The sequence below is a fragment of the Crinia signifera genome, chromosome 4 (assembly GCF_055691185.1).
Source record: "Crinia signifera chromosome 4, ASM5569118v1, whole genome shotgun sequence".
NCBI lineage: Eukaryota > Metazoa > Chordata > Amphibia > Anura > Myobatrachidae > Crinia > Crinia signifera.
In genome coordinates this window covers 2700521-2716424 of record NC_139220.1, presented here as the reverse complement: position 1 = coordinate 2716424, position 15904 = coordinate 2700521, and the positions used below count along the sequence as shown (strand labels likewise).

General features: G+C 47.2%; 1 protein-coding gene across 3 annotated transcripts in view; it reads right to left on the bottom strand.

Annotated features, from left to right (window-relative positions):
- The window catches only part of PDE3A (phosphodiesterase 3A), a 347829-nt gene that overhangs the window by 177885 nt on the left and 154040 nt on the right, over window positions 1–15904 (bottom strand). For 2 of the 3 annotated variants that reach the window (XM_083180740.1, XM_083180739.1), the window contains exon 2: window positions 10575–10625. In XM_083180740.1, coding sequence (XP_083036866.1) covers window positions 10575–10625 — 51 coding nt within the window. Of the gene's footprint in view, window positions 1–10516; window positions 10626–15904 lie in introns of those variants that run through there. The other variant, XM_083180741.1, reaches the window with a different exon arrangement.

Genomic DNA, 15904 nt, shown 5'->3' with positions numbered 1-15904 from the left:
GTGGGGTCACACATTACAGTATACAGGATATCTGGGGGTAGCTCTGTAATACACACATATATACATGCCTTATAGTCCCGGATACACACTAGCACTCTCAGTCCCCGATGTATGTACATGTGGGGTCACACGTTACAGTATACAGGATATCTGGGGGTATCTCTGTAATACACACATATATACATGCCTTATAGTCCCCGGATACACACTAGCACTCTCAGTCCCCCGATGAATGTACATGTGGGGTCACACATTACAGTATACAGGATATCTGGAGGTATCTCTGTAATACACACATATATACATGCCTTATAGTCCCCGGATACACACTAGCACTCTCAGTCCCCCGATGTATGTACATGTGGGGTCACACATTACAGTATACAGGATATCTGGAGGTATCTCTGTAATACACACATATATACATGCCTTATAGTCCCCGGATACACACTAGCACTCTGTCCCCCGATGTATGTACATGTGGGGTCACACATTACAGTATACAGGATATCAGGGGGTATCTCTGTAATACGCACATATACACATGCCTTATAGTCCCCGGATACACACTAGCACTCTCAGTCCCCCGATGTATGTACATGTGGGGTCACACATTACAGTATACAGGATATCTGGGGGTATCTCTGTAATACACACATATATACATGCCTTATAGTCCCGGATACACACTAGCACTCTCAGTCCCCCGATGTATGTACATGTGGGGTCTCACATTACAGTATACAGGATATCTGGGGGTATCTCTGTTATACACACATATATACATGCCTTATAGTCCCCGGATACACACTAGCACTCTGTCCCCCGATGTATGTACATGTGGGGTCACACATTACAGTATACAGGATATCTGGTGGTATCTCTGTAATACACATATATACATGCCTTATAGTCCCCGGATACACACTAGCACTCTCTGTCCCCCGATGTACGTACATGTGGGGTCACACATTACAGTATACAGGATATCAGGGGGTATCTCTGTAATACACACATATATACATGCCTTATAGTCCCCGGATACACACTAGCACTCTCAGTCCCCCGATGTACGTACATGTGGGGTCACACATTACAGTATACAGGATATCAGGGGGTATCTCTGTAATACACACATATATACATGCCTTATAGTCCCCGGATACACACTAGCACTCTCAGTCCCCCGATGTACGTACATGTGGGGTCACACATTACAGTATACAGGATATCTGGGGGTATCTCTGTAATACACACATATATACATGCCTTATAGTCCCGGATACACACTAGCACTCTGTCCCCCGATGTATGTACATGTGGGGTCACACATTACAGTATACAGGATATCTGGGGGTATCTCTGTTATACACACATATATACATGCCTTATAGTCCCCGGATACACACTAGCACTCTCAGTCCCCTGATGTATGTACATGTGGGGTCACACATTACAGTATACAGGATATCTGGGGGTATCTCTGTAACACACACATATATACATGCCTTATAGTCCCCGGATACACACTAGCACTCTCAGTCCCCCGATGTATGTACATGTGGGGTCACACATTACAGTATACAGGATATCTGGAGGTATCTCTGTAATACACACATATATACATGCCTTATAGTCCCCGGATACACACTAGCACTCTCTGTCCCCCGATGTACGTACATGTGGGGTCACACATTACAGTATACAGGATATCTGGGGGTATCTCTGTAATACACACATATATACATGCCTTATAGTCCCCGGATACACACTAGCACTCTCAGTCCCCCGATGTATGTACATGTGGGGTCACACATTACAGTATACAGGATATCTGGGGGTATCTCTGTAATACACACATATATACATGCCTTATAGTCCCCGGATACACACTAGCACTCTCAGTCCCCCGATGTATGTACATGTGGGGTCACACATTACAGTATACAGGATATCTGGGGGTATCTCTGTAATACACACATATATACATGCCTTATAGTCCCCGGATACACACTAGCACTCTCAGTCCCCCGATGTATGTACATGTGGGGTCACACATTACAGTATACAGGATTTCTGGGGGTATCTCTGTTATACACACATATATACATGCCTTATAGTCCCCGGATACACACTAGCACTCTCAGTCCCCGATGTATGTACATGTGGGGTCACACATTACAGTATACAGGATATCTGGGGGTATCTCTGTAATACACACATATATACATGCCTTATAGTCCCCGGATACACACTAGCACTCTCAGTCCCCCGATGTATGTACATGTGGGGTCACACATTACAGTATACAGGATATCTGTGGGTGTCTCTGTAATACACACATATATACATGCCTTATAGTCCCCGGATACACACTAGCACTCTCAGTCCCCCGATGTATGTACATGTGGGGTCACACATTACAGTATACAGGATATCTGGGGGTATCTCTGTAATACACACATATATACATGCCTTATAGTCCCGGATACACACTAGCACTCTCAGTCCCCCGATGTATGTACATGTGGGGTCACACATTACAGTATACAGGATATCTGGGGGTATCTCTGTTATACACACATATATACATGCCTTATAGTCCCCGGATACACACTAGCTCTCTCTGTCCCCCGATGTACGTACATGTGGGGTCACACATTACAGTATACAGGATATCAGGGGGTATCTCTGTAATACACACATATATACATGCCTTATAGTCCCCGGATACACACTAGCACTCTCAGTCCCCGATGTATGTACATGTGGGGTCACACGTTACAGTATACAGGATATCTGGGGGTATCTCTGTAATACACACATATATACATGCCTTATAGTCCCCGGATACACACTAGCACTCTCAGTCCCCGATGTATGTACATGTGGGGTCACACATTACAGTATACAGGATATCTGGGGGTATCTCTGTTATACACACATATATACATGCCTTATAGTCCCCGGATACACACTAGCACTCTCAGTCCCCGATGTACGTACATGTGGGGTCACACATTACAGTATACAGGATATCTGGGGGTATCTCTGTAATACACACATATGTACATACCTTATAGTCCCCGGATACACACTAGCTCTCTCTGTCCCCCGATGTATGTACATGTGGGGTCACACATTACAGTATACAGGATATCTGGGGGTATCTCTGTAATACACACATATGTACATACCTTATAGTCCCCGGATACACACTAGCACTCTGTCCCCCGATGTATGTACATGTGGGGTCACACGTTACAGTATACAGGATATCTGGGGGTATCTCTGTAATACACACATATATACATGCCTTATAGTCCCCGGATACACACTAGCACTCTCAGTCCCCCGATGTACGTACATGTGGGGTCACACGTTACAGTATACAGGATATCTGGGGGTATCTCTGTAATACACACATATATACATGCCTTATAGTCCCCGGATACACACTAGCACTCTCAGTCCCCGATGTATGTACATGTGGGGTCACACATTACAGTATACAGGATATCTGGGGGTATCTCTGTAATACACACATATATACATGCCTTATAGTCCCCGGATACACACTAGCACTCTCAGTCCCCGATGTACGTACATGTGGGGTCACACATTACAGTATACAGGATATCTGGGGGTATCTCTGTTATACACACATATATACATGCCTTATAGTCCCCGGATACACACTAGCACTCTCAGTCCCCGATGTACGTACATGTGGGGTCACACATTACAGTATACAGGATATCTGGGGGTATCTCTGTAATACACACATATATACATGCCTTATAGTCCCCGGATACACACTAGCACTCTCAGTCCCCCGATGTATGTACATGTGGGGTCACACATTACAGTATACAGGATATCTGGGGGTATCTCTGTAATACACACATATATACATGCCTTATAGTCCCCGGATACACACTAGCACTCTCTGTCCCCCGATGTATGTACATGTGGGGTCACACATTACAGTATACAGGATATCTGGGGGTATCTCTGTAATACACACATATATACATGCCTTATAGTCCCCGGATACACACTAGCACTCTCAGTCCCCCGATGTATGTACATGTGGGGTCACACATTACAGTATACAGGATATCTGGGGGTATCTCTGTAACACACACATATATACATGCCTTATAGTCCCCGGATACACACTAGCACTCTCAGTCCCCCGATGTATGTACATGTGGGGTCACACATTACAGTATACAGGATATCTGGGGGTATCTCTGTAATACACACATATATACATGCCTTATAGTCCCCGGATACACACTAGCACTCTCAGTCCCCGATGTATGTATATGTGGGGTCACACATTACAGTATACAGGATATCTGGGGGTATCTCTGTTATACACACATATATACATGCCTTATAGTCCCCGGATACACACTAGCACTCTCAGTCCCCCGATGTATGTACATGTGGGGTCACACATTACAGTATACAGGATATCTGTGGGTGTCTCTGTAATACACACATATATACATGCCTTATAGTCCCCGGATACACACTAGCACTCTCAGTCCCCCGATGTATGTACATGTGGGGTCACACATTACAGTATACAGGATATCTGGGGGTATCTCTGTAATACACACATATATACATGCCTTATAGTCCCGGATACACACTAGCACTCTCAGTCCCCCGATGTATGTACATGTGGGGTCACACATTACAGTATACAGGATATCTGGGGGTATCTCTGTTATACACACATATATACATGCCTTATAGTCCCCGGATACACACTAGCTCTCTCTGTCCCCCGATGTACGTACATGTGGGGTCACACATTACAGTATACAGGATATCTGGGGGTATCTCTGTAATACACACATATATACATGCCTTATAGTCCCCGGATACACACTAGCACTCTCAGTCCCCGATGTATGTACATGTGGGGTCACACATTACAGTATACAGGATATCAGGGGGTATCTCTGTAATACACACATATATACATGCCTTATAGTCCCCGGATACACACTAGCACTCTCAGTCCCCCGATGTATGTACATGTGGGGTCACACATTACAGTATACAGGATATCTGGGGGTAGCTCTGTAACACACACATATATACATGCCTTATAGTCCCCGGATACACACTAGCACTCTCAGTCCCCCGATGTATGTACATGTGGGGTCTCACATTACAGTATACAGGATATCTGGGGGTATCTCTGTAATACACACATATACACATGCCTTATAGTCCCCGGATACACACTAGCACTCTGTCCCCCGATGTATGTACATGTGGGGTCACACATTACAGTATACAGGATATCTGGGGGTATCTCTGTTATACACACATATATACATGCCTTATAGTCCCCGGATACACACTAGCACTCTGTCCCCCGATGTATGTACATGTGGGGTCACACATTACAGTATACAGGATATCTGGGGGTATCTCTGTAATACACACATATATACATGCCTTATAGTCCCCGGATACACACTAGCACTCTCTCCCCCGCTGTATGTACATGTGGGGTCACACATTACAGTATACAGGATATCTGGGGGTATCTCTGTAATACACACATATATACATGCCTTATAGTCCCCGGATACACACTAGCACTCTCAGTCCCCGATGTATGTACATGTGGGGTCTCACATTACAGTATACAGGATATCTGGGGGTATCTCTGTAATACACACATATATACATGCCTTATAGTCCCCGGATACACACTAGCACTCTCAGTCCCCGATGTATGTACATGTGGGGTCACACGTTACAGTATACAGGATATCTGGGGGTATCTCTGTAATACACACATATATACATGCCTTATAGTCCCCGGATACACACTAGCACTCTGTCCCCCCGATGTATGTACATGTGGGGTCACACATTACAGTATACAGGATATCTGGGGGTATCTCTGTAATACACACATATACACATGCCTTATAGTCCCCGGATACACACTAGCACTCTCAGTCCCCCGATGTATGTACATGTGGGGTCACACATTACAGTATACAGGATATCTGGGGGTATCTCTGTAATACACACATATATACATGCCTTATAGTCCCCGGATACACACTAGCACTCTCAGTCCCCCGATGTATGTACATGTGGGGTCACACATTACAGTATACAGGATATCAGGGGGTATCTCTGTAATACACACATATATACATGCCGTATAGTCCCCGGATACACACTAGCACTCTCAGTCCCCCGATGTATGTACATGTGGGGTCACACATTACAGTATACAGGATATCTGGGGGTATCTCTGTAATACACACATATATACATGCCTTATAGTCCCCGGATACACACTAGCACTCTCAGTCCCCGATGTATGTACATGTGGGGTCACACATTACAGTATACAGGATATCTGGGGGTATCTCTGTAATACACACATATATACATGCCTTATAGTCCCCGGATACACACTAGCACTCTCAGTCCCCGATGTATGTACATGTGGGGTCTCACATTACAGTATACAGGATATCTGGGGGTATCTCTGTAATACACACATATATACATGCCTTATAGTCCCCGGATACACACTAGCACTCTCAGTCCCCGATGTATGTACATGTGGGGTCACACATTACAGTATACAGGATATCTGGGGGTATCTCTGTTATACACACATATATACATGCCTTATAGTCCCCTGATACACACTAGCACTCTCAGTCCCCCGATGTATGTACATGTGGGGTCACACATTACAGTATACAGGATATCAGGGGGTATCTCTGTAATACACACATATATACATACCTTATAGTCCCCGGATACACACTAGCACTCTCAGTCCCCCGATGTACGTACATGTGGGGTCACACATTACAGTATACAGGATATCTGGGGGTATCTCTGTAATACACACATATATACATGCCTTATAGTCCCCGGATACACACTAGCACTCTGTCCCCCGATGTATGTACATGTGGGGTCACACATTACAGTATACAGGATATCTGGGGGTATCTCTGTTATACGCACATATATACATGCCTTATAGTCCCCGGATACACACTAGCACTCTCAGTCCCCCGATGTATGTACATGTGGGGTCACACATTACAGTGTACAGGATATCTGGGGGTATCTCTGTTATACGCACATATATACATGCCTTATAGTCCCCGGATACACACTAGCACTCTCAGTCCCCCGATGTATGTACATGTGGGGTCACACATTACAGTATACAGGATATCTGGGGGTATCTCTGTAATACACACATATATACATGCCTTATAGTCCCCTGATACACACTAGCACTCTCAGTCCCCCGATGTATGTACATGTGGGGTCACACATTACAGTATACAGGATATCTGGGGGTATCTCTGTAATACACACATATATACATGCCTTATAGTCCCCGGATACACACTAGCACTCTGTCCCCCGATGTATGTACATGTGGGGTCACACATTACAGTATACAGGATATCTGGGGGTATCTCTGTTATACGCACATATATACATGCCTTATAGTCCCCGGATACACACTAGCACTCTCAGTCCCCGATGTATGTACATGTGGGGTCACACATTACAGTATACAGGATATCTGGGGGTATCTCTGTAATACACACATATATACATGCCTTATAGTCCCCGGATACACACTAGCACTCTCAGTCCCCCGATGTATGTACATGTGGGGTCACACATTACAGTATACAGGATATCTGGGGGTATCTCTGTTATCCGCACATATATACATGCCTTATAGTCCCCGGATACACACTAGCACTCTCAGTCCCCGATGTATGTACATGTGGGGTCACACATTACAGTATACAGGATATCTGGGGGTATCTCTGTAATACACACATATATACATGCCTTATAGTCCCCGGATACACACTAGCACTCTCAGTCCCCCGATGTATGTACATGTGGGGTCACACGTTACAGTATACAGGATATCAGGGGGTATCTCTGTAATACACACATATATACATGCCTTATTGTCCCCGGATACACACTAGCACTCTCAGTCCCCCGATGTATGTACATGTGGGGTCACACATTACAGTATACAGGATATCAGGGGGTATCTCTGTAATACACACATATATACATGCCTTATAGTCCCCTGATACACACTAGCACTCTCAGTCCCCCGATGTATGTACATGTGGGGTCACACATTACAGTATACAGGATATCTGGGGGTATCTCTGTAATACACACATATATACATGTCTTATAGTCCCCGGATACACACTAGCACTCTGTCCCCCGATGTATGTACATGTGGGGTCACACATTACAGTATACAGGATATCTGGGGGTATCTCTGTAATACACACATATATACATGCCTTATAGTCCCCGGATACACACTAGCACTCTCAGTCCCCGATGTATGTACATGTGGGGTCACACATTACAGTATACAGGATATCTGGGGGTATCTCTGTAATACACACATATATACATGCCTTATAGTCCCCGGATACACACTAGCACTCTCAGTCCCCCGATGTATGTACATGTGGGGTCACACATTACAGTATACAGGATATCTGTGGGTGTCTCTGTAATACACACATATATACATGCCTTATAGTCCCCGGATACACACTAGCACTCTCAGTCCCCCGATGTATGTACATGTGGGGTCACACATTACAGTATACAGGATATCTGGGGGTATCTCTGTAATACACACATATATACATGCCTTATAGTCCCGGATACACACTAGCACTCTCAGTCCCCCGATGTATGTACATGTGGGGTCACACATTACAGTATACAGGATATCTGGGGGTATCTCTGTTATACACACATATATACATGCCTTATAGTCCCCGGATACACACTAGCTCTCTCTGTCCCCCGATGTACGTACATGTGGGGTCACACATTACAGTATACAGGATATCTGGGGGTATCTCTGTAATACACACATATATACATGCCTTATAGTCCCCGGATACACACTAGCACTCTGTCCCCCGATGTATGTACATGTGGGGTCACACGTTACAGTATACAGGATATCTGGGGGTATCTCTGTAATACACACATATATACACACCTTATAGTCCCCGGATACACACTAGCACTCTCAGTCCCCCGATGTACGTACATGTGGGGTCACACATTACAGTATACAGGATATCTGGGGGTATCTCTGTAATACACACATATATACATGCCTTATAGTCCCCTGATACACACTAGCACTCTCAGTCCCCCGATGTATGTACATGTGGGGTCACACATTACAGTATACAGGATATCAGGGGGTATCTCTGTAATACACACATACATACATGCCTTATAGTCCCCGGATACACACTAGCACTCTCAGTCCCCCGATGTATGTACATGTGGGGTCACACATTACAGTATACAGGATATCTGGGGGTATCTCTGTAATACACACATATATACATGCCTTATAGTCCCCGGATACACATTAGCACTCTCAGTCCCCCGATGTATGTACATGTGGGGTCACACATTAAAGTATACAGGATATCTGGGGGTATCTCTGTAATACACACATATATACATGCCTTATAGTCCCCTGATACACACTAGCACTCTCAGTCCCCCGATGTATGTACATGTGGGGTCACACATTACAGTATACAGGATATCTGGGGGTATCTCTGTAATACACACATATATACATGCCTTATAGTCCCCTGATACACACTAGCACTCTCAGTCCCCCGATGTATGTACATGTGGGGTCACACATTACAGTATACAGGATATCTGGGGGTATCTCTGTAATACACACATATATACATGCCTTATAGTCCCCGGATACACACTAGCACTCTCAGTCCCCCGATGTATGTACATGTGGGGTCACACATTACAGTATACAGGATATCTGGGGGTATCTCTGTAATACACACATATATACATGCCTTATAGTCCCCTGATACACACTAGCACTCTCAGTCCCCCGATGTATGTACATGTGGGGTCACACATTACAGTATACAGGATATCTGGGGGTATCTCTGTAATACACACATATATACATGCCTTATAGTCCCCGGATACACACTAGCACTCTCAGTCCCCCGATGTATGTACATGTGGGGTCACACATTACAGTATACAGGATATCTGGGGGTATCTCTGTAATACACACATATATACATGCCTTATAGTCCCCGGATACACACCAGCACTCTCAGTCCCCGATGTATGTACATGTGGGGTCACACATTACAGTATACAGGATATCTGGGGGTATCTCTGTAATACACACATATATACATGCCTTATAGTCCCCGGATACACACTAGCACTCTCAGTCCCCCGATGTATGTACATGTGGGGTCACACATTACAGTATACAGGATATCTGGGGCCTCATTAGTAAATCAGTGATTGTGTAGTGCTCTCACTGTTGGGGTTCTCTCTGCTCCCTGAAACCCCCCCACAGCTTATTGTAATACAATGGCCAGTTGTTATGTATTATGTTACTCCGCACCATAATCCATGCAGCAATACACCGGTAATACATAGTAAGGAATAACTGCATGACTGACCTGCGACGCCCGGGAGCCGCGCTTGTGGTCCCATTCCGGATGGCTCAGTAACTGCAGGAGAGAGAGACATCACTGCATTAGACACATGTGACTTGTTATATGCACACAATGACATCATACATGCATCGCATTACATACTGACGTCCTACATGTATAACATGTTACACTTATGGGACGGGTGCAGTGATTCAGGGGGTTTGGAGGCTTTTCTCACATGCGATACCGGGGGTGCGGACGGCATTACCCTATACAAGCCTATAGACTTCCTTCAATGGTTTCCCCTGAGAAGGTTCCAATCAGATCCCTCTGTTAGGATAAACCCTTGTTCTATAGGAATAGAACAGGGAACTACAGCTAATAAGGTAGCTGGAGCTGTTGCTGGATGATCAGAATAAATAAATGACATAAACTAAACTGAATACGGGACACAGGACAGACAAGAGTAACTGACAATAACAAGGAGGATAGAGGTGAGGACGAGCCACAATCCCAAGCCAGACTCTGTTAATCCCTCCAGAGATTATAGGCACCTGCAGAACTAAGACTTCACCTATAATAGCCAGGTTTCAAGGGGCAAATTAGGTCTACCCCAACTTCGGTGCCATCAGGCCTTACAGGGAGACAAGGTGCCCAAAACCTCCAGAGCAGACAAGAGGAAAACTAACTTAACCCCATAAAACAGGGACACAAAACAAAATGTGGCACAGCTGTCCTCCACGGGAGGGAATCCTCCAGCAGTCTAACGTACACTAGCAGATGACCTCCTAAGCAGGTCTATACAGAGAGGTAGTGAAGTACTGTAGGAGCTAACGATACAGTTTCCTACCAAACTAACGTTAATGCAACAATGCACGAAGGTGTTAAACATATACACAATACTTTTAGAGCTAGACCCATAAATGCAACAATGGAAGAATATATTAATAATAAAAGAAAACTACCTATGCAGTGCGAATGATAACCTGAAGATGAGCAAGAGAGACAATATAACTCCACACAGATATACACTGTATAAGAGACAACAGAGAAAATGCTAAAGATGGTAGAGCACTTATCTCTTGTTCAGACAGGGTCTGGGGAGAACCAGGAACCAGCAGAATACTATGGGTCTCACAGGAATACTAAGGACTTTAACAAGACTATGGCCCTTATTCAGATTGAAGCGGTACGGCCCGCATGCGGCCGTACCGCCGATGTTTTCTCTCTGCACATGCGCAGAGGTCACTCTGCGCATGTGCAGGGGAAATCTCCGTTTAAAAAAATTAGACGCCGCAAAGGGGGCGTATAGGGGCGTGAGGGGCTTCAGTCCCTCATTTCCCTATGTATACGCCCCGCGTTTCATGGGCGTTCCCATGCAAACGCGGGGCGTACGCATGGTAATGAGGGCATGACGCCACTCATGGGGGCGGAAAGCTGACGTCGCCGGATGTCAGCTTTCAGCCCCCATACAAGCTACCACACGGACGATTGTCCGTGTGGTCTCAGCTTGCGGGAGCTGCCGCGGCGTGCGGCCCTGCCTTCGATGGTCGTCGACCATCGAATGCAGGGGGCAGCTCCCACCATGGTGGAGGCGTACGCCTCCACCATTTTCGTGCGGATCGCCAGCCGTCCGTGTACGGACGGCCGTGGCGATCCGTAGCGTGGGCGGGGATTCGTCTGGTGCGGTCGGAGCCGCATATGCGGCTCGACCGCACCAACCAGAATAAGGGCCTATAAATGGCAAGTTCTCAATAAATACCCAGAGGCCTAGCAGGCAGCCACACCCAAAAACCAAGGTTTGCATGAAAACCAGGCAAGGTGGATCAGCAAAACCTGGAGTGATGATCCGGAGAGAACATATAACTACAAACAGAATATGAATGACACCGACCCGACAAAGGCAGCTTGTAACACCCTCCCAGCACCACCCACAGCATCTGCCACTTGACACATGCACTGAATCATGGACTCATGTATCCAAATCTTGGAATTTCTACTATTGCAGAAGGCAGCTCATACAGTGATAGCTGTCCCAAAGCATACAGTATTACTATGCCACTGCCCCCATTCATATCACTCAACGTTCCCATTCATGAGAGTAAAGTAACTTTGGTCAGAGGGGAGGGAGAGGCCCCAGACTGGGACAGCTAGGAGGTAGGCCTCAGAGGCTGGGCCTTGGGGGCCTGTCTACAGGTGCTTAGCATTGGGGGCTGGTCCTCAAGGGCTGGGCCTTAGAAGCTGGTCCTCAGTTGTTGGGCCATTGGGGATGGTCTTTAGATGCTGGGCTTTTGCGGCTGGGCCTCAGGTGCTGGACCTTGGGGGCAGGTCTTCAGATGCTGGTCCTCGGGGGCTTGGCCTCAGGTGATGGGCATTGGGACTGGTCTATGGTGCTGAGACGGGCTAGTTTACAGGTGCTGGTCCTTGGCGGCTGGTCCTCAGGGGCTGGGCCTCAGGTGCTGGGCTTTTGGGGGCTGGGTCTCAGGTGCTGGTCCTCGGGGGCTTGGCCTCAGAGCTGGTCTACAGGTGCTGGTCCACAGGGGCTGGGCTTCAGGTGCTTGGTATCTGGGCTGGTTTATGGGTACTGGGGGTCAGGAGCAAGTCTACAGGTGCTGGGTGTCTGGGGTTGGGTTTTCTGGGTCACATGGGTCCCTACACCTTTGCGGTGGCTGGGGTAGGCAGGATGTAGTTAGCCGTCTACGGTTAACTACATCTTGTTTACACACGGAGCTCAGACCAAATCACCAAGGTGTACACACGAGTCCTGTGTGTACACCCCTTAAGCTTCACTGAGGCGGGGACTGAGACCTGTGTGTACATCCCCCTACACCACAGGGGTGGGGACTGAGACCTGTGTGTACACCCCCCCTACACCACTGGGGCGGGACTGAGACCTGTGTGTACATCCCCCTACACCACTGGGGCGGGGACTGAGACCTGTGTGTACACCCCCCCTACACCACTGGGGCGGGACTGAGACCTGTGTGTACACCCCCCCTACACCACTGGAGCAGGACTGAGACCTGTGTGTACACCCCCCTACACCACTGGAGCAGGACTGAGACCTGTGTGTACATCCCCCTACACCACTGGGGCGGGTACTGAGACCTGTGTGTACACCCCCCTACACCACTGGGACGGGACTGAGACCCATGTGTACACCCCCCTAGACCAAGGGGGCGGGGACTGAGACCCGTGTGTACACCCCCCTACACTACTGGGGTGGGACTGAGACCTGTGTGTACATCCCCCTACACCACTGGGGTGGGGACTGAGACCTGTGTGTACATCCCCCTACACCACTGGGGTGGGGACTGAGACCTGTGTGTACACCCCCCTACACCACTGGGGCGGGACTGAGACCTGTGTGTACACCCCCCTACACCACTGGGGCGGGGACTGAGACCTGTGTGTACATCCCCCTACACCACTGGGGCAGGGACTGAGACCCATGTGTACACCCCCCTACCCCCCATGGGTTCTTTTTTTTTGTTCAGAATGTCAACACGGTCGACATGGACACCGTATCAGGGTACCACGGCCCCTCGCATGGCTCTCTGCACTCGGCCCACTATACTATTCTCCCACCACGCCGTAGTGGATGGTAGGGCATGAAATACTGCCTGTCGGCACATGTCGGCTCAAAAAGAAATGTGACAAAGCCATGTCGACCTAGCCATTGTCGACCTAAAGCTTGTGTCGACCTTCCATCCATGTCAAACTATTTGAGGTGTCGACTGAAGCCATATTGACCTTCAGTTGTCGACCCAATACATGTCGACCTTTGGTGTGTCGTCGGTTGTCCCAACGAGCGTATATTGCTGTGGGAGCCATAGATCGTGAAGAAGAGGCGGAGACTCATACGCCGTTACATACACATTCGAAGCATGAACGCAAACACTGAGGCTATGGGTGCACTACGGCTACGCAGAGTGGACACAGCGGGGGTTTCATGCTATTGTTCGTTGCTGAACCCGTCGCCTTGTGTGTGTCCCAGCAACCAGACAGTTAATGTGCTCTACAGCTCAGTAAACATTTCATCAATTGCCATGTAATTAGCTTCCTAGAAAGAGACATGAGCCAAGAACGGCTATTAAATATCCCAAGGAAATAATTAACTAAATGACATGAGTATTTTCACTTCTTCCAAACTGAACTGGTGCTGAACTTATCTACCAGATACAGTGCTGAGGATCAGATACATTGTAGCATGTCCAAGATATCTGCCAGATACAGCGCTGAGGATCAGATACGTTGTAGCATGTCCGAGGTATCTGCCAGATACAGTGCTGAGGACCACATACATTGCTGCATGTCCGAGGTATCTACCAGATACAGTGCCGAGGATCGGATACATTGCTGCATGTCCGAGGTATCTGCCAGATACAGTGCTGAGGATCAGATACACTGTAGCATGTCTGAGGTATCTACCAGATACAGTGCCGAGGATCGGATACATTGCTGCATGTCCGAGGTATCTACCAGATACAGCGCTGAAGATCAGATACAATACAGCATGTCCGAGGTACAGTATCTGCCAGATACAGTGCTGAGGATCGGATACATCGCTGCATGTCCGAGGTATCTACCAGATACAGTGCTGAGGATCAGATACATTACAGCATGTCCGAGGTATCTGCCAGATACAGTGCTGAGGATCAGATACATTGCATCATGTCCGAGGTATCTGCCAGATACAGTGCTGAGGATCAGATACATTGTAGCATGTCTGAGGTATCTGCCAGATACAGTGCTGAGGATCGGATACATCGCTGCATGTCCGAGGTATCTACCAGATACAGTGCTGAGGATCAGATACATTACAGCATGTCCGAGGTATCTGCCAGATACAGTGCTGAGGATCAGATACATTGCATCATGTCCGAGGTATCTGCCAGATACAGTGCTGAGGATCAGATACATTGTAGCATGTCCGAGGTATCTGCCAGATACAGTGCCGAGGATCAGATACATTGTAGCATTTCCAAGATATCTGCCAGGTACAGCGCTGAGGATCAGATACATTGTAGCATGTCCAAGATATCTGCCAGATACAGTGCCTAGGATTGGATACGTTGTAGCATGTCCGAGATATCTGCCAGATACAGTGCTGAGGATCAGATACATTGCATCATGTCCGAGGTATCTGCCAGATACAGTGCTGAGGATCAGATAAATTGCAGCATGTCCGAGATATCTGCCAGATACAGGCCCTTATTCTGATCGGATCGGTACGGCCCGCGTGCGGCCGTACCGCCGATGTTTTTACTCTGCCCATGCGCAGAGGTCAATCTGCGCATGTGCAGCCCCCTTCGCCGCAGACGGATTTCGTCCGCCGCAAAGGGGGCGTATAG